General features: G+C 36.5%; 1 protein-coding gene across 6 annotated transcripts in view; it reads right to left on the bottom strand.

Moving 5' to 3' along the window:
- Positions 1-27,091, bottom strand: part of SMARCA2 (SWI/SNF related BAF chromatin remodeling complex subunit ATPase 2) — a 119,696-nt gene that overhangs the window by 5,873 nt on the left and 86,732 nt on the right. For all 6 annotated transcript variants that reach the window (XM_082337453.1, XM_082337455.1, XM_082337454.1 and 3 more), the window contains 3 exons: positions 12,948-13,165; positions 2,060-2,165; positions 1,146-1,247 (listed from right to left, as the gene is read on the bottom strand). In XM_082337453.1, the coding sequence (XP_082193579.1) occupies positions 1,146-1,247; positions 2,060-2,165; positions 12,948-13,165 (426 nt within the window). The remainder of the gene's footprint in view (positions 1-1,145; positions 1,248-2,059; positions 2,166-12,947; positions 13,166-27,091) is intronic.

Genomic DNA, 27,091 nt, shown 5'->3' with positions numbered 1-27,091 from the left:
AATTTTCTTATTAAAATATTTTTTAGCTGATTTGTTTATAGGTTGTTTCCCTATAACTGAACACAGTAAAAATACCGCATGTACATATTACAGCAAACATCTTCTGTCTCTGGATACCAAAAATAATCACAAAATGATGAGCTGTATTCAACAATCCTTCATAATTAATTGCATGCTCTTTTTAATTTTTAATTCTCAAACTTTAATATAAACTCCCCAGTTTAGCTAAGGGTCATCAGCAATGTTTAGGAATTTGAAGGATGGATTAGTATTGGCAGCATCAGCCTTCAGCTTACATTTACTTAGGTTTCTTCTAACATAATTTTTTTCCTCTTGCACAGTACGGGAGCTGTCTTCATGTTCTCTGTTTCAATTTAATATTGTGTTTGCATCACACTATTTGCACCTCATCTATAAAAATAATCATCCAAGATTATGTTTCACTGTATTCTTAGCTGTCATCCAGATTCTGTAGTCTCTCCTTTTGTGTCAGTTTCCTGTTCAGAATTCACAGCACTGAGCACATTCATGTGTGTGAAACATCTGTTTGAGATGAGAGATTTTGCCTTCTAAACCTCTGAGACTCATCTGGGATTTATTATTACTGTCTCTTAAAATGGACACTGATCTTTCAACATTAAAAAAAAAAAAAATTACCAGAGGGTTCAGAGCATATAACACTTCATACACAAAGCTTTACTGCTGGACAAACCTTGAATTTGTATCTTCCATTAGCAGAACTGAGGAGTTCACTATGAATTATTTCCTCAACATCCTGTCCTAAGCTGTACTGTTAATCTGCTTCTTCTATCATCCACATCTTCACTGCAGTAAACCCAAGCTGATGGATCACTCTACACGCACTGCCTTTTACCGTAGATTCAAATAGTCTTACAGCAGCTCTAAACTACACACAGATCAGAAAAAAATGATCTCAGAATTAAAGTCAAACCCAATTTCTCTGCATGCGCATGCTGCAGCTGTGTCTAGTGAATTCTGGACGATTCTAAGAATCTTGGAATTTTTCTCTATTTAAAGCAAGAATTAAAACACAGGCTTTATATACGTAATACAATAATCCACAAGCACTGAAAACATTAGGGAGGGGAAACCTGTATGTTTAACACAAAGTGGTTCATTCAGACCTGTGATCCCTCCAAATTGAACGTCTGAGCATTGTGACACAGCAACATGACATCTTTCTCCAAGTCTCCAAGACTCCGATACTTATGGTTGCGAATTCTTTCCTGTTGCATTTGTTGAGGAAATGAAGAGAAGTATGGATGGGCAGTGGTGCAGAAAGAAAAACAGCAGACACGACACTAAATTAATATTGGATTTCAACACATTAAAAGCATTCTCTTAAAAAATTTTACCTAAGCATCAAGACAAGTAACTGTTTAAAACAAATAAAGCTTTAAAACCTATTGTTAACATATTACTCAAAAAAATACACCAGGGTAATAGAGTAAAAATTAAGCAATTGCTCTGTGAACTGGACAGGACAAAAGCAACAGAAATAGAGCTCTTTTGGTAAAAGGAGTTCCAGTTTCTTCTTTCTAGCACAGAAACAAAATAAGCTATGACATGAATGAAAGTCATGGAGTTAGGACATCAACTAATGTGCAACAAGCTGCCTAAACCCCATCTGCCAAACTGTGTTTGGATCAGAACTGGCTGTTCCAAGATGTGATGCTAGTTTAGGAATGACTATATTCCCTAGAACCATTAACCCTTTGCAAACACAGTGTTTTTACCAAAGATGTGCTTACAGATTCACAATTAGGTCTTTGCAAAAAAGACACTGAGATATCATCTCTGAAAGTGTCATTCATGTCACACTGCTACATTTTGATTTAACTTTGAAATTACAGTGATGTACTGCAATACACACTAAACAAAATTCCTAACAAGGTGTGTAACAATGTTTAAAATCTAAGCCACAAATACAGGTACATGCAATATTCATGTTCTTGTAATTTTAATGACAACTTCATGCTCACCTTTCTGTATAACAAAAAGAAATGGAGAAATCTCCACTCCCAAAAAAGGTTCTTACCTTTATCTTTTTGAAGTCCACCGGTTTCCTAATCAATTCATAATACTCTGGTAATTCTTTCCTAGATGGAAGCTGAATGAAGACTTCACTTAGCTGCCGTCCTGAACTGTTGAGAAAAACAAACCCATAATGTAAAGAATTACTACAACTTTCTTACAAAAAACACACACACACACATACAATCTAATTATAAGGGGGGAAAAAAAAGAAAAGAAAAAAGAAAATCACAATTTTTTCTTTCAAAGAATTGGAAATTGAACCCTGCTCTGATTTTTTAATTTGGTACAGATAATTTATTTACAATTTAAAACATATCCTTTGTGCTGTTGTCCTAACATATCACCACCATTATAGGATCATATGTGTAGGAGGCTTTACGGAAGCAGGATCAGGATTTGAATCTGAATTCCTAGTGGTTTGCTGAGTACAGTCTTTTCCTTTTCTCAGTTTTGTTTTATAATTTTTAGCAAGTGTCCCTCCTGTCACTATAAGTTTATCTTCTTCTTGGTCATTTCATAGTTGTTTTGTACCTCCTCACAATAGCAAACCATTTGTTCATACTCATTTCCATTATACCAGATGCTGATTGCTATCAGACTAGCTGTTGCAACAAAAAAAATTATTAAGCTCCATTAATGACTGTTAGGGAAGATCATTGTAACTGTATTGAAAATCACTACTGCCATTTGTACTTCTTATCTAAAAACCTTTCAGATCTACAAACACTGTCTAGCACTTACAGGTGTTCAGAATTTCTAAGATTTCCAGATTTTCCATTGTTCATCCTTTATTAATAGCTATTTTAATACTTCCAAATTGAGGGTTTTTTTCATCTTCTTATTTGTGGCTTCCCAAATAATACGTGGCTATAAGTCACCTGGAGAGGAAATGTGTTGATAACACTTACGGCCTTACTCTTTTTTTCTTTTTCTTCTGTGTGTGTGTCATTTTTCTCACAAAGTAGTAGAAAAAAACCTCTGCTGAGAAGAACTGTCATTCACCACACATAGCATTCACAAGCATTTCCCAGACCACATTCACGTTTCCTTCTCTCACAGCTACTCCAAAAAGTCCCTGTTTTCTCATTCATGTCTTTGGATGGTAACTCACGGATATCAAACCTTCACAGGAGTTGGGCCAGAAGGCTGCCAAGTCCCGGTTCTCCACCTGAGTTTCTCTCTTGCAGTCACCCTCCACAGTGGTGTGGGATTTTATCAGACACATTAAACTAATACTGAATTGAAGGTTAACTGAGGCAATTCTGCGGTAGAGGATAAGGATGATAAAAAGCACAGCACAGCTCTGCCCTTCATGAAAGTCATGAATGCCTACTATATGTTAGGCACTTCTTAATGCCTGAAATAGCATCAGAATTTGAGGAGACACTATTTTTCTTATGGACCTCACACACCAATGAACAAGTAAGAATAAACAGAATTTCCTCATTTCCTAAGTAGCTGTTGCTCACCTAATCAAGGATTTCTTCTTGTTCTCAGTTTATTCCTGGGACACTGCTGCTCCTTATCTACCTTGCATCAGAGAGGACAATAATGTAAATGCTCTAATTGCAGCTTGCTAATCAGTGCTGTTCAACCAATATCCTGGTTGCCAGCTGACAGCTAGTGTATTATTCCATCCAGTGCAAACCTAGAAACCAAAAGCCTCTGTCTCATCCCGACAACTTTTCCCTGACTTGCAGCAGCAGAAGCTGCTCCCCTTGCCTGGTTAGCAGTACCTGCTAGGCTGCCTCCTAGATTACAGCAAGATTATGGGACATGCATGAACACACTTCTGGGTGCTGCTGCTGCATGGTGAGACAAGGCGGCGTACTGTGCATCTGTGTCAGGGAAGGTGAGACTGAAGTCTGTCTACCCCATACATCTGTTGGAGTCGATGCCCCGACAGACCACCTGCACCTCACACTCCAGGCAGTTGCTAGCAATTTTACCCAACAGATCTAATTTATTTGGGAAGCATCCTATTACTGAATTAGAGGGAATCATAAAATGACCAGATAATTGTCATCCCAAGTCTTACTATTTCTCTCCTGCCAGCAAATAATTGTGAAACTCAGGCCACTGCACCTCCCATCTCCTTTGGTACTGATTCACACCAAAGAGACAAATTCATTACTTTCATACTTCCCCTGTCAAAGTGGGAGGTCTTTATACTATGGATTTAAAGGCACCAGCCTTGTTAATGATTTATGGCAATGGCTTGTCATGCCACATGACAGAACTTGCCTTCATCTCAGACCGCCCTCTCAAAGAGAAACTGGAAACAATACAAGGAAAAGGAATGCACTGAGTACACGCTACACACAACTGACTAAATTAGTATGTGTTTCTACTTCTTCGCAAATTGAGGACTGTATTTTTTCTTTTATAAAGAGAAGTGTTGAGTACTCACAGCTAAAACTGAGATCAAGGAAATTTCTTCTGAACCTATAGAACACTAAGTACTCTCAGAAATCAGATTTCTGGTGTCCAAATGGTGTCTTAAAATTTAAGTATCTATTCCTCATTTGTAAAATGACAATAAAATGTTGTGAAAAAAGTTCTGTATCTGCAAAACATTCAGATTCCTTATAGACATTATAAAGAAGCTCAGGGGGAATTTGGGCATTCATTAAGTGATCAGTGCCCGCCTTGCATATACAAGGCACTGGTCCTGTGGAAAAGCAAAGCAAAGCAGTACACTGTCGCGACATTACACAGCATACTGTAACATACCTTCCTGAGGGAATCACACTAGGTTTCCGCCTTTCTGCTGTTATATAGAATCATAGAATCATTTAGGTTGGAAAAGACCTTTGAGATCCTATGTTTCTGTGTCGTATAGATGTAAGCTAATCCTTTAAAAAATGTTAAAAGCTGCTTTCAAAACTTCACGCAGTATGAATCTGGATTTGCGATGCAGAAGGACTGAGTTATCACTGCTGTGTTTTAAACTTCAGCAGCTTTCTTTTAACAGAAATATCTATTTGAGAAAAATTACTAAACCACTGATGCTGCTGTTGCTTCAACTACACTTCAGAGTCTAACAACAAATAGAATGATTTAATTATAAAGGAAACAGCTACTAATAATCTATTTTTGATCAAATTTTAAAACATGTTTAGCACACCTGTCCTATTAAAAAAGCTCCTGATGATTATAGAGCTTTTTATCTCATAGCTACATAACTTTTTCTCTTTTTACATATACATACCCACCCTTACATTGTATTTTATATTAAAAAATATAAGTAGTAAATTATTGAACAGCAATATTCTATTTTCAAGATATAAATCTAACCAACTGTGATTTGTTCACACATTCTATTGAACTAAGAACACCATAGAAAACCTTCAAGCTTTTGCTTGATATAATTAATTACTGACAATCATTTAAGGCCGTGAAAGAAAAAGCATTAAGGGCATGAAATATGCAACAGACAGAAGACTAGTGCCTGATTTTGTCTACTCAGATCAATAACAGCTTATTCTGTTCTATCATTTTTATAGAACCTCCTCGCACAAAGAAATATTATCTTCTGCTCCCTTTGTATATGCACATCTATACTGTAAATTAATGTGATCTTTTCTTACATAATCTCAAATGGCTGTGTTGTGGATACAACAGGAATATTAGTAATTATTAATTCAACTCTGATTTTAATCCCTGTCCCCACTTTTGTAATTAGAAAATAATAACCACAACTACCACATAAAAATCATGCGCAGTAAAAATCACTTATGGTTGCCTAGCAACTAGCAGGATACGTGCTGAAGGGAAGAAGGACGAGAATAAATTAAAAGACCCGACTGTGAAAGAACTGTGAGTGACAGTTCACTGCTACTGCATCAGCTCAACATGCTATACCTATGTGTGCTCACATAAAAAACACTTTCATGCTGTGTGAGTTAAAAAATACTGCTCATTTTTAAAATATTTTTGGTTAGCAAAACACTTGTGCTCAATGTTTCTGGTTTTCGCTCATTTTTGTCAAACTGCTTACAAGGTGCATAGAAGCATTTATTTCCAGCCATTTAGTCAGTATTATCTTCAGTGGAATTAAATGCAGGAACAATTTGGCCTCATTTGTATGAGGCTCCTTTTGTATTTGTTTTCCCTGGCAGTATGTGGCCAGAAGCAAGCCACCACTGACCTGTCAAAAGTATTACTACTGTCAACACCCTCTCTCCTTTCAAATGAAAAGGAGAGACAACTATGAAGCTGAAACTACAAGACATTCTCGTATTCTGGCAAATTTCACACTTTTAACAAATACTGAAATTCAATTTAGAGTGGGTAGAATGAAGAGTCCCGCACGCTTGCCATAGTCATAGTGCACACAACCAGAACCACAGCGTGAAAATTACAACTCCTGATCAAATGCAACTCACAAGGACGCTCTTTAAAAAAAAGCGTGTGTGGGAGGAGAATTAAAAGAGCTTATATAGCGAGGTGGTTCCTCTGTATTTAACAACTTCCAACAGTAACCCAGCTATGTAGGGAGATGATTCATGATTCATTTTCATTAAATGTATTTAATGGTTCTTCCTTTTTGGAACTGACTGCAGTAATACATGGTGGACCTGTCCCCATCATTGAAATGGAAGTGGGTAAAAATACTTAAAAATGTAATTCCTGTTTTTGACATATGGCTATGTACTCCATAACTTTGGCTTGGCTATAAATAACAATTATTTGCTTTGCGTGTTTGAATACTGAAGAGTACCAGTTGGCATAATTAATTACTAGTTAGATTAGTAATGGCTAATTACATTACTCACCATTTTACAACGGTTAAAAACTTGCAACTTGAGAAAACAGCTGGAAATAGTCTGAATAAAATCCATTTCACATACACAGTAAAATACTCTCTCCCTGAGCTATGTCCTGTCAAAATTACAATACTATGGGCATGAATTTAAACATTTCGGCTTTAATGATGCAGTGATCAAAATGCTAAGCACCACAGACAGGGGAAGTCTCTTGCCAAGTAGAAAACATGGACAGGGCACAACAACCCCACCCTCCCGTTTTCTTACCATCCTTATTAAAATGTGGTCAACAGCCACCTGCTACGGAGAGCAGGCTTTGTGAAGTTAACTGGTACACCATGCAAGTCCTTACTTTAAGTCTCACAAACAGAGCAGAGAGCAGGTAGACCACAAATGAAAACCACTGTATGTAACAGAGCTATCAGCATCCTGGGACTCTTGAAGTCAGCTGTTTCTACCAAAACGAAGCTAGTACAAACTAGCAATAGCATCAAACTGGCACCCAGACAGGAAACACCAAACTCTGATGCAAGGCAGAAGAGGACAGTGGATTTGTAGGGAAGCTCAAGGTTACAAGGTATGAAGTATCATTCTTTTTCTCCACTTAATTTTAACAATCAGGAAAGGGAAGCTACACTTACTGCTTGTCTTCCTCTGAAATAAAAAACAAAGGAAAACCTTCAAAAGAGGAAAAAGATAGTTTGGGGGACTAAGCCTGCAGGTGCATGATGCAAAATCAGCAGCTGGGGCTCAAATTTGGCATACAAATTCCATATTCTGAAAAGAAAATCTATCTCCAGTAAAATTGTCCCTGCTTTCAAAAGGCTAAAGCATTTAAAGTGGACATACAAACTAATTTTGCTTTCTGAAAATGTAACATATTACCCATACGATTCTATGAGCATCCATTTCTACAGGCATTTTAGAGGGAAGGAAAGATAGGTTAAAAGCATCAGAACTGGGGAAAAGTGTGACAATGCTGGACTGATGCATTTCAACTTGCTCCCCTCTAAACAGGTGTTTTACACTGCAAGATTAGAACAAGGTACAAGGCTGCAAAGGCACCTAAATCTTAGTTTAAGAAATAACTGCAACAAAATCCCAGATTATAATGTATTATTGCAAATGAAGTCTGCAAAGATGATGCATATACTTTACATTGGAGTATCAGGATCAACTGTGTAACCGGAAAGGTGTTTCCAGGTCCTTGAATCTAGGGCCTTGGTATTGTAAATAATCATGCAAAAGTTTTTTATACAAGGAACAAAGCCCAAATCTATCTAGGTATTTCTGCCCCACTATTCCATATGGAAATGTTCCAGAACTCTTAGTTAACAACTTGAATGTAGTCATGAATGTTTACACTCACATAACCTTGTGATCACCATCCTGTATTTTACATATTTCTACACTCTCCTTGCATTTATGCTTCCCTTCTTTCCCAGGTGAATTTACTGAAAGCAATCATCTTCCCCTCTCAGATTGTGCTGTGTTTGGATAAACAAACCAACCTGTTTCCTCTTGCAAGACTCTCCCATGCTACTTATCATTGCAATAATTATTTACATTTGTCTCAGTGTAAACTAATCTTTCTTGAATGGAAAAAGTATTCAAGTACTATATACAGCAACTCAGAAGCATTAATGGTGTGACGTCTAATGGCATACACATATAATGAGTATTTCCTCATCCACACAAGCAATAGTGTCAGGGGCAGGTTCCTATTTTCTTATGGCTGGACAATGCTGAAGGCTTGTAGTTAGCTTTGATCAATAATTTCTTTGCCCAGGTCATTCTTTTTCTGTCAGTTCCACATGATAAGCTTCCAACTCAAAGAAAAGTTTCCTATTTTAAGTCTGTAAGTACCTTATAATGCACTCAGTGGTACTGTATTTCACGCCTGTTCTTTTACACCAGACTTAACTGTGTTCAGTCCTCCATAAATACTATCCCAATACTGATATTTTAAAACTTTATATTTTGGCTAGGGCACTCCTCATTTTCTAATATGTATCATTAATACATTATGATCTATGCCAACACCAATTCTTCAAGAACTTTTGCGGTATTTTCTTTCCAGTTTAATAATTCCTTTTTTAATAGTGCCTTCAGTTAGATCTTTTTTCTTGTTTTCATTCAGATTAGAGAGCTTACTCATTAGATCTCTTTCTTTCATTTTAGCTTGTAATTTTCCCGTGGTACCCTAACAAATGCTTTACCAAAATCACAGAATGATAGAATGGTTTGGGTCGGAAGGGAGCTTTGAAAATAATCTAGTCCAGCTTCCCTGCCATGGATGGGCAGGACCATCTTCCACTAGATCAGATGCCTAGAAGTCAGAGGACTCTGACCATCTTTTCTATCTTACTTTTGCTTCATTACAGATATATTCTTAATTCTAAGCCATTATAGATGAAACCTACATTAACTCAGCTTCACCTATGATGGCAAAGCAGTGTAGAAGAGCAAAACAGACTCTACCTCTGTAGTACTCCTCTGTATCTACGGTACTGCTCTGTATCTACAGTTGGCAATACGTTTTATGGTCTGATACTTAAAGCTGAGTAATAAGAGCACAGGTGCAGTTTAAAAGCTAGCAGTGAATTCAACAAGCGTTTTTACTTCTTAACTATTTGGAGCACTTACCCCGCAGTTCTTCAAATTGAGATATGACTATTTGTTTCAAGATTAACAAAGATAAATACGAAGATATGATAAAGAAATGCCTATCAACACGAGGAAAATCTTAAAGCACATCACCCAATACTGGAATCCAAAGCACAGCAGCCTGCAAGAAGCAAGTAGTGTCAACTTGACAAGGATCTGAACAGCTTTCACACCAAAGGAGTCCAAACAGTCTGAGCTGAACATTTTCACAGTGCCTCATGTCTCTGTCCTTTTCAGTATTTCCTTTATTACATGGGAGACACCCCAGGTACCAGAATTCCAGGAAACAAAGCAGTTAGGCTGCCAGTCAAGTCAAACCTCAGCATAAACATGGAAGTTTTCGCTCCTTCAATGTGTTCCTAGTTCTCTACAAAGATCCAAAGAAACTCAGTTTGTAGCTATAAATTGCTCTGCAATAACTATTAAACTTACCATTAATGGAACGTTTCATTAAAATCTGTATCATGTTGGGATGTGGGATGGGAATAGAAGGAAATACGAGAGTTGCTATACAGTACTGCATAAAAGAGGAAAATCTAAAGAAAATGCTTGAATTTGCACTGAGGACATGACAGAAAGAAATAGTAATTTGACCTCAATGCTAACTTCCACTGTCTTGCACGGAGTTCTTTAACTGGGGTTTGCAAATAGCTGGATATCTACCTCTGAACTTCCTTTTCAAAGAATCATATGCTACATTTCTTTACATTTACCTCAAATGTTGCTAATTTTTCTGTTTAATCTTATTTTGACCTTTATATAATGATTGTGTCGCTCAAACTTCAGTTTACTAGAGCTTATTGCTTGTATTATCGTAGCCTCTAGCTTTCCTAGACATAGGCAACCCAGCCGATTTTGTTGGATGCTTTTTAAATAAGGAAGGAAAGGATTGTACTTGCCCCCAAATGCCTACAACGGAAGTCAAATACAAGACAGTTAAGAAAGTATTTGGAGACTCCTTCCCTGCATCATCATTATACAGAATCACCACACAAAAGCAGCCAACTGGTACTCCAGATTTTTGTGGGCACCATGGAAAAATGCTTTGTTTTTTTTTTAAAAAAGAATGATTTTAAGAAGAACAGAGAAGTGGTTCTGTATTTACGAGGAGTTCTTCTCAAAAGCAAGGGGAAACATGAGATAAAGCACACAGGGATTTATTAGTTTAGCAATGCATTCTCTTGATTCTTTTTGCCTGCTAGCTTATAATAACTGCAACAAACTTACTAAAGATTGTAGAATTGGTTTTGACAAAGTAACTCAGGCCAAAGACTTTGGATGGGTATCATCTGACCACCTTTTGGGACACAATCAACACTCTGTGGTCCGGATCAGCCCTCTGGAGTTTCATAAATTAGAGATGAAACATCTATTAGCACTGAAAATTTAAGTTAAAGACAAAGATGATTTCAAGCATTCAAATACTAAATACATGAAAACCGTTTTTTTGCCCCAGATGAAGCTCATGGCTTACTTTTCTTCCAATTAACCTGTCCCTTTATACTTGCCCCAATTGCCTTCACACATACAAAAGCCCAGAGCTGAACAAACAGGAACCCCCAACAAAGCCAAAGGGTTCCAATGCCTAAAACCCACTTAATTCTAAAGCTGCAAATCCTGAAAGTGTTTGTTGAACTCTAGAATAACCTTAACCCCAAAGATTTTAACACATTAAAGTTTCCTGATGCCTAAATTTGCAATTCTGTTCTGTCCTAGCTTTCATAGGATTGGGTGGTTTGATGCTAGCTCACAAAAAAATCAGAATACAGGAACTTGGAACTCTTCTGTATAACTCATCACACTGAAGACCTCAGTTTAACAGGCATTTTTAATTCCTAACAGAATAGAGCTCCATACACTTTTTAGACCAGGAATCAATTCTGTCTTGCATAAATATGGGCTCCTGGGAGAGGGAATAGCATGCCTTGTCACTACATAATAGCACAGTGGTTAACTTGTTTGACAGAGATCAGGTATGAACTTCCTGGGGCACAAGCAACAAGAAAAAATCTTCAACTTCCCCAGTAACTATCAGTTACTATCATTAGCTATCCCCTACTGGAGGCTAGCAGAAGTAACTTTGCTTGCTATTCCAAAAATGAGAAGTAAGCGCCCTGATCAGAAGTGCTTGGCTTCATGAGAAGGCTCAAGGCCAGGGATCCAAAATGAAGAGATGCTTCCTTGCAGCCCTGACTGGAATACCTGAAATTTAGACACTTCTCCCTTCTCAGTTATTCTGTTAGTGGACAGTCACAGCAAGCTGAATACACTGAGTCTGTAGTCAGCTTCCTGCTCATCATGCTGATTGCTGTGAATCCTGTTCCGATGCAATAAACTTTTCAACGTACTCTAGAGAGAGCCTTCAGATCACAGAATGCTTCTTTTCAACAGTTACGTGCCAAAAAAGTTAGGCATCACAGCTCTGTGTGCTTCACCAGATACCGCCCAAGTTAAACTTGTACAAGCAGACCCAGAGCAGTAGCTACAAAAAGGCATCTTGCCATTTGAAGTCACAGACTGAAAGTTGTTTACATGCAAAAATTATGTTGTTACACCTGTCACCTAGTGCAAAAACTTCCTGATTTTCTCTGAATGCATTTAATATTCATTTAGCTTATAGTTGCTCCGTATATGATTTAAGTAATTCAATGTACAGCAAAGAAGGGATAAGTACACAAGAAGGCTTTACTGATTTTTGGCAAATAAAAGTTGAGTTAAAAAATGCAACTTTCTCCAACAAGTCTGATTCAAAGACGTTATTAGCTAATTCTCAATTTCTTCCTCATGAAGCATAGATGATTTTCAGCTTGGAAACCTACAAAACAGAAGTCTCCAAATGACATTTCAGATTAGAAGCAATGTTTGTTTTCCTAATGTCCAGCTATTTAGCATTTTGTTACGCTGAAAACAGGGATTTCTTGACAAACAGGCTTCCATCTCAGCTGCAGACAAGATATTATGCTCAGTAGTTCTACAGTTTTCCCTTTGGCAGCTCAGAGGCTCACAATACGAGCCCTACATTTTTTGGGCAGTCTTTCAGGTCATGGTGAGACCCATGTTAACTTGCATTAATAAATCTATAGCCATGTATTTGAAAAGATTAATCTTAATACATGCTGCACCACTAAACTGAAAGAAAATCCCACTCAAGCTAAATGTTCTTAACTACACTTCCTGAGCAGAATGGTCTTCATTTCTAAGCAGGAGCTCTATGCCTACTTTTTTTTATTTGTGTTTCAACAACTTCCTATCAGACGGGTCTTTAAAAAACCCTCTACAAAGAGTGAGACTTACAGGATCAGGCCCTAAAGGGAATTACTTTCCAGAAATGCTGTGTCAGCAAATCCTTCTACAGACTGAAAACAAAAATGAAGCTGTTAAAAAACTTAGCAAGACATATCAACAGAGAGGGAGAGAGCACATGCAAGAGAGAGAGACTGTCTCCAAGCTCACCTATCCTTGTAGTTTATCACAGTATCAATGATAGCATTCATTTGTTTTGTCAGTTTTGGTGGATTGGGTGACAACTTCTCTGCAGGAGGTCTGCCTCTTCTTTTCTTTGCTTTCTCTCCATCCTCCTTCCCAGAATCTTTATCCACATTTCTTCGTCTCTTCCGTTTTTTAAGTCGGACTTCCTCTTCCATTTCTTCCAAATTGCCGTCTTCAATTGCCTGACAACCATGGATTCAAAAAGCATGATTTTTTAACAGAAGAGATATTGCAAAGGGAAATAACAAACTGTATTTAAAAACAAAAATGCAATCCACATGATGCAGATAATTCAACTCAAAATGTTCATCTTACTTATAAACTAAGAGTACAACAAGAAATTGAGTTACTGGCAATCAAAGAGATACTAAACATTAATTTGTCTAAGAATCCCACTATCATCTAAATAGATATGTGTTTATCTGAACCTTGCATTCCACACCAACTCACAGTTTCACACACAATAATGGCCTGTGTCAGAGACTGTACAACAAACATTCATTTGTTCATATCAGTGGCAGTTCTGGCTTATGTAGCTACACGTAAAACAGACTTTGACATCACATGTTTTCAAACAGGACAGTCTAAACTGCGCTTGGCTCCCAAAGGCAGATCACACACAGTTCTTTGTGCACAAAAACAACACATAGATACTTTATGCAGTAATGACTCAACTTCTCTTCCAAATAGTTTAAGCAACTTCCAAATCACCTAAGCATTAAAACCATCTTTAAAATGTATTATTTTCTTCTAGAATAGTAACCAACAGATAGGCAGAAGCACTGACAGTACAGTGTTTTACCATAAAAAGCGCTCATAACATGGGATGCAAAAAAAAAGAAACACCCCCCCACACACACACAGTCACAAACAATGAACGCTAGTTTCAATTACCTGGACGTATGCTTTTAATCAGACCCAGCAGCACTATGCAGAGGGATAAAAAAATCACTACAAAAAACAAAACTAGGAATAAAGGGAATAAAGGGAATCTGTTCACACACTGACTATCAGATCCATGTGATAAAGAAAGAAGCTGAACTTTTCTTGAACTGGGAAAGCCAACAAAAGTAAAGAAAAAAAATACTGGGTCATAAGAGAACTGAAATTAAAAATAAAAAAAAAATCTTAAAACTAGGCTTTCTGATTAATGCTTTCTCAGAACATAACTGATGTTGATATTTGTCCCTTTTGCCTCTGAGTATTGCCTTGAGTACATGCAAATGCTAATCAATCTTTTCTCGTAGCTGAAAGAGCTCTAATCATAAGGCAATTACCTTCATTTCTCCACAGCACCAAACATGGCTAATATTTATGATCATGTGAGCATAACAATCAATATAAAAAGAGTGATTACAGCCCAGACATAATTTTTCTCAATTGTGTACAATGTCTCTTGAAAAACGTTTTGTGAACAAAACCTGATGCACAACACAAAACAACCTGGCATGTTAGAAACACCAGTGGGATTTCGAAATCTGTTTCCTATGCATCCTCCGATGTGCAAATCCACAGAACAAACACGAACGCAGAATCCTGAGGGACAGCCTGAAACTAGGCCTTAATAATCAAAAGACAATTTACATCATGTTTCCACGGCGTTCAGATAACCACTATGAAGGAGGCTTGAGATCTGATGAGTTAGAAGAAAAAAGAAGGAAAAAAAAAAAAATCTGCACACAAATTCATTAATATTAATTTGGCTAAAGCAGGACACCCACTATAAACCACTGCAGCTAACAAAGATTAAGAAAAGGAAATTTCTCTGCATATCTTGGAAGCTAGAAAAGCTAATAATAAATGCAGCATGCAAGGCTGTCAACAGTTAATGTCATTGCTCTCCTTAAGCACTCAGTTGTACATTGAAATACGGAGAACACCGACTTTTGATGTGTTACACACCTACACATGCCTGTGATGTAGTTCTACTGAATCTTCAAGACGGCAATGAAAAAGGATATTTACCTTACCACTATCAGCAGGCCGGCTATCGGAAATCACAGTTAGTGGGGATAAAATTAACAAGCCAGCAAAGCAGCGAGCTGCTAGTCTCTTCATCAGCTGATCAGGAAAAAAAAGAGAGCTGGGGAAAGGCTATGTTTTCATATACAAGTAATTTTATTTTACTGAAAATTTAATACTGAAAGGATTGTGGATACTCAAATCTGCTGTTTCATTCTACCTACTACAAGGCCCGAAGCCTTCCTCCTTCAGCCTGCTTTAATATTGACAACTACTTATCATATTTCTCCCCTTATTATTCTAGGCAACCAAATTAGATTTTTAGCTGGGCAGGTACTGATTCTTGTTAGCATTTTAATTATAATAGCACAATTAAACAATTTCATGTATGATTTTAAAACTGAAATAGGTTGCATGCATTTTAAAGATGCATTTATTACAGAAAATATATTCCTATTGCTCCGCAGTGAACAGATCAGGTTTTGGTTATTGAAACTGATAAAAAAATCTATTCTGATATACAAGAAATTAAAAAAAAAAAAACAAACCAAACCAAGTTATCATTTTGTTAACTTTGCTAACATTTTGCTGTCCTTCAGAAAACTGGTATTCCCTTAACTAAAATGTATTTACATTTTTGTTTGGTTGACAAATTTTCTACCACCAAAAAAAAACCAGTGGTGCTGTCATCACAGAGTTTACTAACATCTCATTTCAGAATTCTGCATAAAATTCTTGCTTGGAGTAGGTAATATTTTGGAAAAAAATACCAGGAGAAAGAGAAAAGATAAAAGTAAAAAGAAAGATTTTTTTTAATATTACATATAGCAACGTAGTAAAGACAAAAAATAAAAAGAAAACCCAGGTAAACTAACACATACTCTTGCACTCTTAAAATTAGTGACTAGCAGATAACAAATTAATTCTTAGCATACTACACATCTGCAAACAAATATTAAACTGTCTACTTAGCTAGTAATATACCAATTGATTACTATACTCAGCTTTCAAAATTTATATGCATGAACGTAAACTCGGACAGTTTTCCTTAATTTAAGACTTCAGTGACACCACTTGAAAATCAGTGTGACAATACCAGCAGTCCAAAAATGTTGTTATTGTGACTCCAAACATTAGTTCTCAAGTGGAAAATTTATATTTTGTATTTAAACAGTAATATTTAAAACTAAACCTATATGATTTATGCTGCCTCAAAAGATAGCTTAGAACTATATCATATAAATCAATTATCAGCAGAGATACTAATGGTCTGTGCATATGTCTACACATATGATCCATGCATGTGTGTATGAGCAACAAAATATTTATTAAACTAATTCATCTGACTGTGCTACTTGTTAGAAAAGCTTACTGTTCTATGGCTGAGGTGCCACACCTTCCAAACCTTTACCAGAACGATAACGATACAAATTGCAGACATAAATCTCCAGTTCCTGACAGATGATGGGCTGTGAGAGAGTGCAAGATAGCACAGACATCTCCCATGCTCAAATACCCCTGGATTAGTGAGGTGAACAGCAAGGGTGTCATGGAAAATAGTACACAAATAAAAATTTAACACTTTCCTTCCCTTAAGGAAACAGGACAAAAGAGTACAATAAAGTTTGGAGACTTCCATTTTTTGAAAGAAAGCTGTGAAACTTTAATGTCAAATTTTGCAAAGAGTTGGGCACCTCATGCAAGGCAGAGGCGCCAGTGGAAGTGTGAGGACCCAATGTTAAGTCTAGTACTGACAAAATCTTGCTTTTCTGAATCTTATTTCTGTATCCTGGTCCATGTACACAAAACAATTTCCTGGCTAAAGAGCAGAGAGCACGCAGGCTTCTCAGAGCACCAGAATTTTAAGAACATACTGACCATGTATTAAAGAAACCCAACTGCCTTCCTCCAAAAAGAAGTGCCCCCTCCCCCCCAAACAAACCAAAAGTGGATTTTTCAGAAGGCAAGAAGTTACTTCTGAGACAGTTGGCCTTCCTATTGCTGCTTGCAATTACATTTTCCCCTTCACAAAGGAAAATAGCTGTTTTGAGGTGGAAGTATTCTTAGTGAACAGGGATACAGCTGTATGAGCACCACAGAAACAAAGTAAAGATCAAAAGGAAACTGTTTTGTTTCTCCATTTGAAGAGTAGGACATTATTGATGTATTCTTAACTTCTTGAGAGCATGACACAGCACCACAACTGAACACCTTTTCAATTGAGAATTATGGACCCAAATAAGCACTAACAGCTACAGCTCTGAGTTTTGTTTCACGACTACCTTCTGCAAGTCAACAGTTGTGTTAGTCTTAGATTAGTTTTAAATTCATTTTACAGTAATCAGGAAACTCAAGTGTGGTCACACAGTGAGTCAATGGAGGTGCTCAGCATAAAATTGGTTTTGGTGTCTAAGGCCTGTCTCTAATATTTAGATGACACAACGTTGTAAAACATAGTTATTTTTCCTTTGATTGGAGATAACTATAGTACTGTTATGAGAAAGTTAAGGCATAGCAAAAGCTACTGCTACTACTTAGAGTCAAAGAAACTGTACACACAAACCAAAAGTGGTAGGAAGCCATGTAATAAGTCTACTTGATAATGCTGAAAATATGTTCAGATTAAACGGGAAATGGGCACAGAACGTAGGATTTCTTCCTGCGTCCCTCTCTGATTTTATCTTAACAAAATTAAGATAGCTTGCACTCTTCCCTTCAGACGTCAGTGCCCTGTGTCTCTCCAATCTGTAAAGCTGGAAGAGAGCTCTTGTGACTAACATTACCATGTGAACAGATTTGCTAGCAGGCTAATTAAACTCCATGTTTCCATAGAAAGCATATAAAACATATGTGAACAGAAAAAAAAGTCAGCTTCCCAACTCCTTGAACAGAAATACTAACCCAATTATTCAAGGTTTCCAAAAGAATAAGCTTTTCTAGGAACAACAAATAACTTACCTGCGCATTGTACTGACTACTGGCCAAGGGGCACTAAGCTTATGGGATGTTAACTACTTAAAACCAAAAAACACGTCAGTAATGCAGTAATGAACAACAGAAGACTGCTTTGCAAAATGAAGTTCCCATTTACCAATTTGGAAGAGAATAAAGAAGTAAAAGAGCCCTGCAGAGGGCTAATAACAAACATCAAAAGCACTAAAATGTCATCTACCTGCCCCTACCAATTTCTCTCTTCAGCATAATCCTTCAAGTCCTATACTGATATTCCAAGAGAAATTCCACTTCTTTTCCTGTCTTGCTCTACTTGAAATCCTACCCCTCTTTATTTTACATTTTTGTTCTCAGATTATATCTGACAACTGATGAAGACTTCAACTTTCCAACCTGAAGTTCATCTTCTCCAAAAGATCTCTTCAAAATCTGGTTCTCCTGCTTAGTTTCCTCAACAGTGACATTCCTGATGTCTGGAACTGTTTCTAATTTCCACACATTGGAATTATTTCTTGGCTCTCTAGAGCAAGTTACCTTACATTGTAACTAATTATATCTTGCTATGCTACAGCACAGAGGTCAGTACACTACAGATAAAGACTGTGAAGAACAACGCCATAATACTTGACAAGTACACGAAAGGGCATAAGATCCTCTATCAACAGTGCAATGACTAAATACCTGAAGATAATCATAAGGATTGATGAAGAGTTATTTTAACTGAATTTCTTCTCCTTGCTGGATAGTATTGCACAACAGATTTATCAGACCAGTTTTGCTGGGACTAAACTAAAACAGAGTATAGATTAAAATCTGCCAAAGGGAAAGAATTAGAGAATACAACCAGTTTTTCCTTGCTTTCACTGCTGACTCATTCTCCTCCACATAAGGAATATTCCAGAAAGTCTCCATTTAGCACTTAAGTAGAAAAAAAAGTATTCTTTTTTTTTAAAAACGCAAACAAAATGCAATTACTGCAAAAACACAAAAACTTGTAATAAATCGTCTTCTCAGATATGCTGAACTTCCACAAAATAAGGGAATTGAGTCCTTCAGCTATATGTTCATCAGTCAGGGTCCACATCTTCACATCGCTGAAACTTGCTTCTTTTTGAGAAGTGGGAGAAGATAGTTTGTTTTCTGCTTTGCATGTGAAAACTATTAATAGTTGCTTAATTATTTGCACAGAAACTCCAGGTGCCTATTTTTAATTAGACATTAAGGGAAAACAATAATGCAAATGTTTTTCCTTGCATTTTGATTTTAAGACTGATGCCAAAAAGACTTGATAGAAGCATGCAAGAACATACTTACCTTTAAAGAGAAATAGTCTCAAACAAAGCAACAGAGCATAACATTAAAAAAAAAGGTATCTATTTAAAATATTTATACGATCAAAGCTTTTATCTTCAGTGTTTTCATTCTGGTCTGAGAAAAATATTTCAGATAAAATATCCTAATATTTAATCTTAATGTAAAATATCTTAATGCTTTAGCTTAAATCTTTAATGTGACAATTACTAAGTAAAGCATCACACAGAGCCAGCACCAATAAACTTGCTCCAAGTTATGGCAAACTACATTGGCAAGGACATAAATTTTCTTCTGTTCAGAAGTGAAATCTGGTTAAAAAAAAAATCAATAATTAGTGTCATTCCTCCCTCCCCCAAAAGGCAAACAATGATTTTAAATGGAAGCATTCAAACTGGACCTATGAGCTTTTCATAAACTTTGGGGACAGAGAGACAGAAGAAGACAGTAATTACCGATGATACCAGGACACACAGCCTGCTCAGGGAGCACAAGGAAAGTGCTCCATTAGAGGGAAGGAACTGGGTGATAAAGAGGAACAACTGTATCATGCTGACTATAAAGATGCTTTGCTTAACCAATCAGAGCATTGAGAAAATACATACTCACTGTATTAAGACACTGAATGTGGAACTACCAAAAATCATTACTATTCTGTGGTCTACAGCTGCTCAGCCACACTCTTAAAAGATCTACAGAACTATCTCTAATTGTCTTCTGCAGTTTTCAAAAGTAAGTGTGATTTATCCCTCCCATTTGACATACAGCTGTACTTTATGTCTTGTTAAGAAGATTTAATTCGAACAGCCTCTTGACCAAGCCAACATGACCTAGGAGCAGCAAAAAGGGGGGGGGGGGGGGTGGAAATCCAAACAAATTCTATACCAGAAACTGTTTATATCAACCTTTTACTCTTGATCACTGAATTGTTTTGTTGTGGCGGGGTTTGTTTGCCTTTTTGTTGTTCATTTCCCCCAAGCTTCTCCCTTTCTTTTCAGAAAGCTAGATCACCTGCTGAACAACTCTTGCCACTTGGAGTAATAGCCTGTTTCTAAACACAGTGAAAAAACTTTCTCATTCAAGACTGGAGGACAATATATAATGGACTTGTGAAATATTGTGCATGAAAGTTGACACATGATAAGCAAACATATTCTGAAAGGGATGCTATAATAGCAGTTCTGAACTAGATGGTACCCTGCGTATTTCAGATTGCTCAGAACCTTACAGCATATAGATGACTCAAAGAGTAAACATTGTTAACACATTGGCATTGGAAATAGTTGCAGGTATCTTTGGAAGTATAATCAGAAGTAAAATTTACAGACTGAATGAGATGTAACTAACTTAAGAAAGACACTGCAAGACTATCGCTTATGACAATACTGCAGGCAAATTTATGGGAGAAAAAAATAATCTTTACAGATTCACAGTTTTAAGGGAATACATTTAATGTGACTAAAGCTATGTTTCAAGACTGATTTAGCTGAATTCATTTTAGTTTGCAATTGTAACTTCAAATAACTAAATGAGAACAAAACAGGACATTACTATGATTAAGGCATGGTGTGTGTTTTTTAAAGTTAATATGATGTAAACTTTTCTAGACATACTTTCTAAATTGTCTGGAGAAAATGATCAATTATTTAATGTGCATACATCAAGGTAATATTCAGTAGATATACTTGAGATGTATAAAAATGGCAATTCACTTTTGTACATTTGCTTTTGTCTACAAGATCTATAAATAACACCATTAAGTCATGAGTTGCTACACTTTTTCATCTGTACAGAAGGTCCTGATTTCTTCAAGCCTCCCTTGCCAAAAGTGAATCAGATCAAAAACCAAAGACGAAGAATTTTAAGAACCTCTCAACAGGCTTGATAAGGACAGCAAAAGTCTGGGGTTTTTTCATGACTGCAGGTGCCAAAGGCTTGCTGAAGTAATATGGATGAGCAGGAAATTCAAGAAAACCTCTGACAGGAACTCAAGTAGCAAGCATTTTGTTTCACACTAATCACAGAAAGGTCCTGTTTAGGAAAGAGGGCTCTGCCTGCCAACAAGTGTTCCTTGGTACCTGCTGCAGTCTTTCCATTTGTGAATGATGGATGCAATTTTCATCAACACAGAAAAACAGCTGATGGAAGATACATGTTTCCTGGCTTCAGATGCACAAGCAATCCATTTTTAAGTAAAATCTAACATGGCGGCGATGCTTCATTTTTTCCCCTTTCTCTTGTTCAGTATGACGGAGATGCATATATTTGTGCTATAGACAGGATTCTGGAGCATTTAGTGACTGTTTTTTTCAGTGAGGAAGAGCGGGAGGGGAAAGTTTTCTTCCTTCTTTATTTTTATCAGCATTTTCTCCCTGACTTATCCAGAATTCTGACTCAGGAAAGCCTATTTCAGCAGCACAGAGGACAGTATACTGACAAAGGTATTGTGAGATAATGAGTACTCCAGTTATGCTTTCTTTCTTGACCAAGTACATTATATTCCCTAGGAGAAGGGGCAAGGAAAATTAATTGCATGAGAAAATTACCTTTTCTGAGGGGCGCCAGGGGGAGGTGGGGAGATTACTTTTCTCACTTTTTCCTAAATTCCTTTAAAATGACAAGCATGGAATTCATCAACAGCGTAACACTTTCGTGTCCTACAACAGGAGATGTTCTATGTTCCTTGGCATCTCACAGTTTAGAAGGAAAATAAAATCAAGGTTGTTATGGCTTAGTCTGTACTGTGGGTTCTGCTCCCAGATCTTCCTTCTTTGGTCTAGAATAATCTTTTACTGGAGGGATATATCATTCTATTGTCCTTGTGAGATTAATTTTTTCCTACATTTTTAATGATTTTCTAGAACAGTTGTTTAATTAGTTTAGAGCTTACGACCAAAGTTTAAGACAATTTAGTACTATTTCTGGTAACAACTACATTCCATTCAGGCTCACAGACAAATGTCGCAGAGCAGGAGGAAACAAGCTGCAATGAAGTCATGAAGATATTCAACAATAAAGACCAGATCCCCAATCAAGGAAAAACAGGAATTCCCCAATCAAGGAAAAACAGGATTTCTACAACATTCCAAGGATTTACTGTCTCCCAGTCAGACAACGCATTGGGTTTTTTTATTCATGATCTCCCTTGTAAAATAAACAATCAGAAATGCATTTATAGCTGACCACTAATAAAAAGTTATGTAGGATGGCTTCTCTTCCCAGTCTTGAGACAAGTAATTTCTGTTGCTGTTTAGCTTGTCTTTCACAAAATACTGTTGCAGTTGCCAAAGGTCTTTGGTTTCTTAGTACCATACAATCTTAATTTATCTTTTTTTTCCTTGAATAATAGGGCTGTTTTTATGGACATTTACTTTTTTTTTTTTTTTTTTTTTTTACGGACATTATATTCGTCTGTTGTGGAAAAAGGTAGGAAATATTTACTTTGTAATATTACATGTCTTGGCAGACTGGCAGTGTGGCAGCTCCTAATGCCAAGAACTAAAGACATTAGACTCCAACATTTGATTTTGCTCCTTATGAAAAAATTCTCAAAATTCAATCCTTCAGAATAGAAATTAATGGATTATTTTTTTTTTAAAAAAAAACCAAAACCAACTTTCCAGGGCTTTTTTTTTCATTCAAAGAGCATTGCCTCCATTTTCCTTTGAGACCCTACTAATTAAATCAGAAAGATACCTGGTATAAAGCCAGGGTTTATACCCTCACTAGATCAGTCCTTTGGAAAAAAAACTGCAGTCTTGACTCTTTCCAGGACCACATTTGCTTCCAGTGAACATTGCTAACATTTGCAGTGACAGGTATCTTTTCTATCGTAAAAATAAATTTGACAATTCTAAGCACTGGATAAAGCTAAGTAGACAGGACCAGCTCTCGTTCTGCAACACACCCAACAGCAGGATAGCATAACCTAGTAGAAAGTTTCCTATAAAGAACAAGCCACCTTTTCTTCTACTATGGAAACAACACAGCTGAGGACTGTAACACAAAGCAGATTTCCAGTGTGAAATCACTCACTTTGAGCCAAATCTCTAGCCTTAGATTAAGTGAATTATTTGGCTCTCAAGTGAACAGATACCCAGTGATACCTTCTAATTGCTCATAAAAACATTAAAAGTGTTTTCTCTCTTTTTGATCAACAGACTAACAAAAGGCTTCTATTTCACAGGTGAGCATAAATTTTACACGTGCCCTGAAACACTACTGTTCTTAATGATGCAACATGAGAAGCTTATAGTACAGAGCTTAAACAGGCAGTTTTATGCATGTCAAAGTAAACTCAGCTTCTGCCAATAGTCATACCATTAAGTACTTTCTTTCACATGTTCTCCTTCTCCCATATATTTAAGTATATTCACACATTCTCAAACATACATTTTTTATTCCAAGGTTGAAATGTGGAAGATAATCAAATGGGAGTAAAATGGAGAAAATAAATTCAAAACAAACAGATAAAATATCTTGCATAAAACAAATATAATGAAAAAATAAAAGAACAACTTTCAGAAACCATAATAGTTTCATTATTTTTCAGTGGATGTTCATAGAATCTCTCATATCTACTTATTCATAGAAAATGGCTTAAGGATTTTTCCAATAGCGTGGGAAATTGGTTATAAAGACCTATCACTGTTAACGCAGGTACTCTGAAGCAATTAAGAGTGGGAAGCATGCAATGTTAAGAGAGTATGATATAAGAAAATGTATGGCAAGAGATTATACTACTCACTTCCTATGCTGACAGAGGAAAAATTTTTACTCATAGAAATAGACTGTGTTTAAAGAATAAACAGTACAAGGTAGCCCTTTAAGACAATTCCAATATAGTTTTCTAATAACTGCAGAATTTGGAGGAAGCTAGCATGAAAAGAAACTAAGTCAAACTTTGGACAACTTGCTAAGAAAAGCTATATGTATCTTTTATGTATTTTATACCAAAACAATATTTTGTGAGGCTAACTTCTACCAGTGATGTAGTGAGTTCCATGTTTTCAGGATGCTTCTAAAGCTGCAGTTATCAGACTGTGGCAGGACTTATAGGAGAGCTTGATCCTTTAATATGCATATCACAGCCTAAAAGTAAAAATCTAACATGACCAGTATCTGTCTACAAGGTGTTTAGGTCTTCTGGGATAAACTGCAATGCAAATGACAGTCTGACAAGTAAAAACTATTATCTAAGCAAAGGCTAACTGAAGAATATAAAGAAGACGCCTGAAAAGGCAACAAGGATTAAGAGGAAGTGAATTTTCTCAACAGAATAATGTATAGTATAGTGTAAGTGCATATATGAAAAACTAAAGCAAGGCTCTAAGCAGCAACAAAGTCCTATGGTTCTGAGTTTGAAATCCAGCTAAAAATATTTTATTACATTGCCAGATGCAACTGAAAAGAATATGTAATGGATATCCATTAAACTCTAATCTGTAACACTCTAAACTTAACAATTTCAGAGTACAGGATGAAATTACAGGGTTACAATTACGAGAAAAGTTTTGTAGGATTTTCCTTTTTTAAAGTTAAAATTCCATTGCTAGAGTAAGGAAATACACCATTCTGCTCACGAAGCAGAGTACTTCAGGATGACCCAGGAAGCTAACTGCCTAAGGCCTTCCACACACGACATGCTTAAGGATAGGCTGAGTAATGTTTGAGAAGTTCAGTCCGAAACTTTCCTGTTCTTCCATATTTGCTAAGTTAGTACTTCCATACTTGTTTACATACAAGAAGAGATAAATTGCTTTCATTTATGTTGCGGGTTTCTATAGAAGCAGCAGAGCTCTGTGTACACACACTGGTCCATGAAAAGGATTACTTTTGCCTGTTATGCCTGCTGCATGGAAAATATCAGTGTGAAGCTTCCCATCACCTGCTCAGGTCTCACTTCAAAAGGTGGCACTTTACAAAAATGGTCTCTCAATTTGCTCCTGGTGACAAGACAAAATATGAAATGCTTCCCTTTTTGCAGAGTGAATAAATACTTTGGCCACAATATACGCTTGGAAAGGTATGGGTAATTTTTACCCATGTCGTAAATGCAAATCAACACAGGAAAATTTATTGCCTCTATTCAAAAATTTGATAGGTGACAAAAGGTCACCTACTGCATATGACCTATCATCATTACTGTCAAGGCATGTCAGAGAACATAACAATGCAGTGGACTCAAGTATTAAAATGTTTGCTGCTGCTCTTTCCATTGTCAAATGCCCCTAGCAACAATAATGTTTTAAACTTCTAATGCACTTTCATTTTTTGTGGATTTTGTGAAGTATTTAATAGTTGTTTGTGTTTCAGTTTTGGAAGTTGACTTGAATTTTGACCTTCCACATGAAGAGTATTTCAGGCATCTTAACCACAGGGCCTAACTTTTTCATGCAAAATTTTGCACTTGGAACAATAATAATATAACAAAGCCTGAAACCCAGAGTTTTAACTCATGGTTGCCAGGATATATAAACTTGGTATGTCAGAAAAGTGTACCTATTTCAAAGAAAATGGATTTTTTTTTTTAATCTAATGCACACAATACTACTCACATTTTTTAAAAATACAGCAAGGTGTTTATATTACACTATTATCCTAATGTTTTCTAGGGGAGAATATATGTACAATTCCAATCGAAACTGTGTTAATATTTCTTATGGAACTTTACATGTAACATCATATGGACAAAATCACATACTAAAAAAAAAGAATCCTATGAAAATATGGCAAGATGTTTTACTGATAGGTATTCCTCTGAAACAGCTGTTCAGATTTCCTGACTTGAGGTCTTTTTGACATGAAAACTGTTTCTGGAACACTAAAAACTGTCTTACTGAGAATACCTCTCAAATATTGAAGAGGTATTTCAAAGTACTTTGTTAGTTTCCAAAATTAATACTCTTAATCCTGCCTCCAGATTCTGAAAAAGTAAAAGTAAATTTCAGAGTGTAAATCAGTTTTTTTTTCTTTATAAACTAACAAACCCATCTTGCTAAAATAGAGAACCAAAGCTATCAGGTAGATGCATTTAAATTCCCTCTCATACATCAAAAGCCAGGAAAAGCCCCTTTCATCTAAACTGCTTCATTGGTTTTAATTTCACTGCAACTTAAAAGTAGGCATTTTTCCCGTTTCTTAAATAGATTCAGAACTGAATTTCCTGAAAAGGCCATGAAAGATAGATAGTAATACTCAGAACATGAAAATGGCTTGGCTTCATGAGGCCTTAAAGTCATGTCCAACTTTCTAATCCTCCAAGAAATCAGCTTCCACATGCATAAAACTTACCAGCTTCACTATTAAAAAATAGTGCCTGGGGCATTCTGATGATTGCTGGTCACAAAACAGACAACACCCTGGGATGGTGGACTTTTTAAGCCTCCAGTGACAAAGTCTTTTACATGTGACTTGTTTTTCCCTACAGCTTAACAAATTCAATTGGATCTGCAATTCAATACTACAGAGCAGAGTTCAGATCAGAATGCAATTTTCTTCAAATGCCCTGGGCAAATACTCACTTACTCAACTGCTAAACAGGTTTAGCAGCAAGTCAGGAAAGTTTGCGACTGTAACCAGAAATGGTATAGAGGAGTAAGGAAGAGAGAAAAATAGGGGTGGAAGGTGTATCATGTACATGAACTGTGCAGATAAACTACACACTGAGTAAAAGGTTATTTCTTTTCTCCTGCTTCACAGAATCTCAGCCTCCAATAGACTATATAAAAACCCTCCATTACAACTAAAAATAACAACCAGTAGATGAAAAGTGAAGCTAAAACAATTATCGACTGTAATGCTGATTTTCCACACAGCTATTTCAGTGTCTAACGAAGACTACTGTAAGATAAAATTCCACCATCACAATTTACAAAGCCATG

This window comes from Platalea leucorodia, assembly GCF_965183815.1.
Source record: "Platalea leucorodia genome assembly, chromosome: Z".
In the NCBI taxonomy this organism is placed as follows: domain Eukaryota; kingdom Metazoa; phylum Chordata; class Aves; order Pelecaniformes; family Threskiornithidae; genus Platalea; species Platalea leucorodia.
This window is presented reverse-complemented; position numbering and strand designations above follow the sequence as displayed.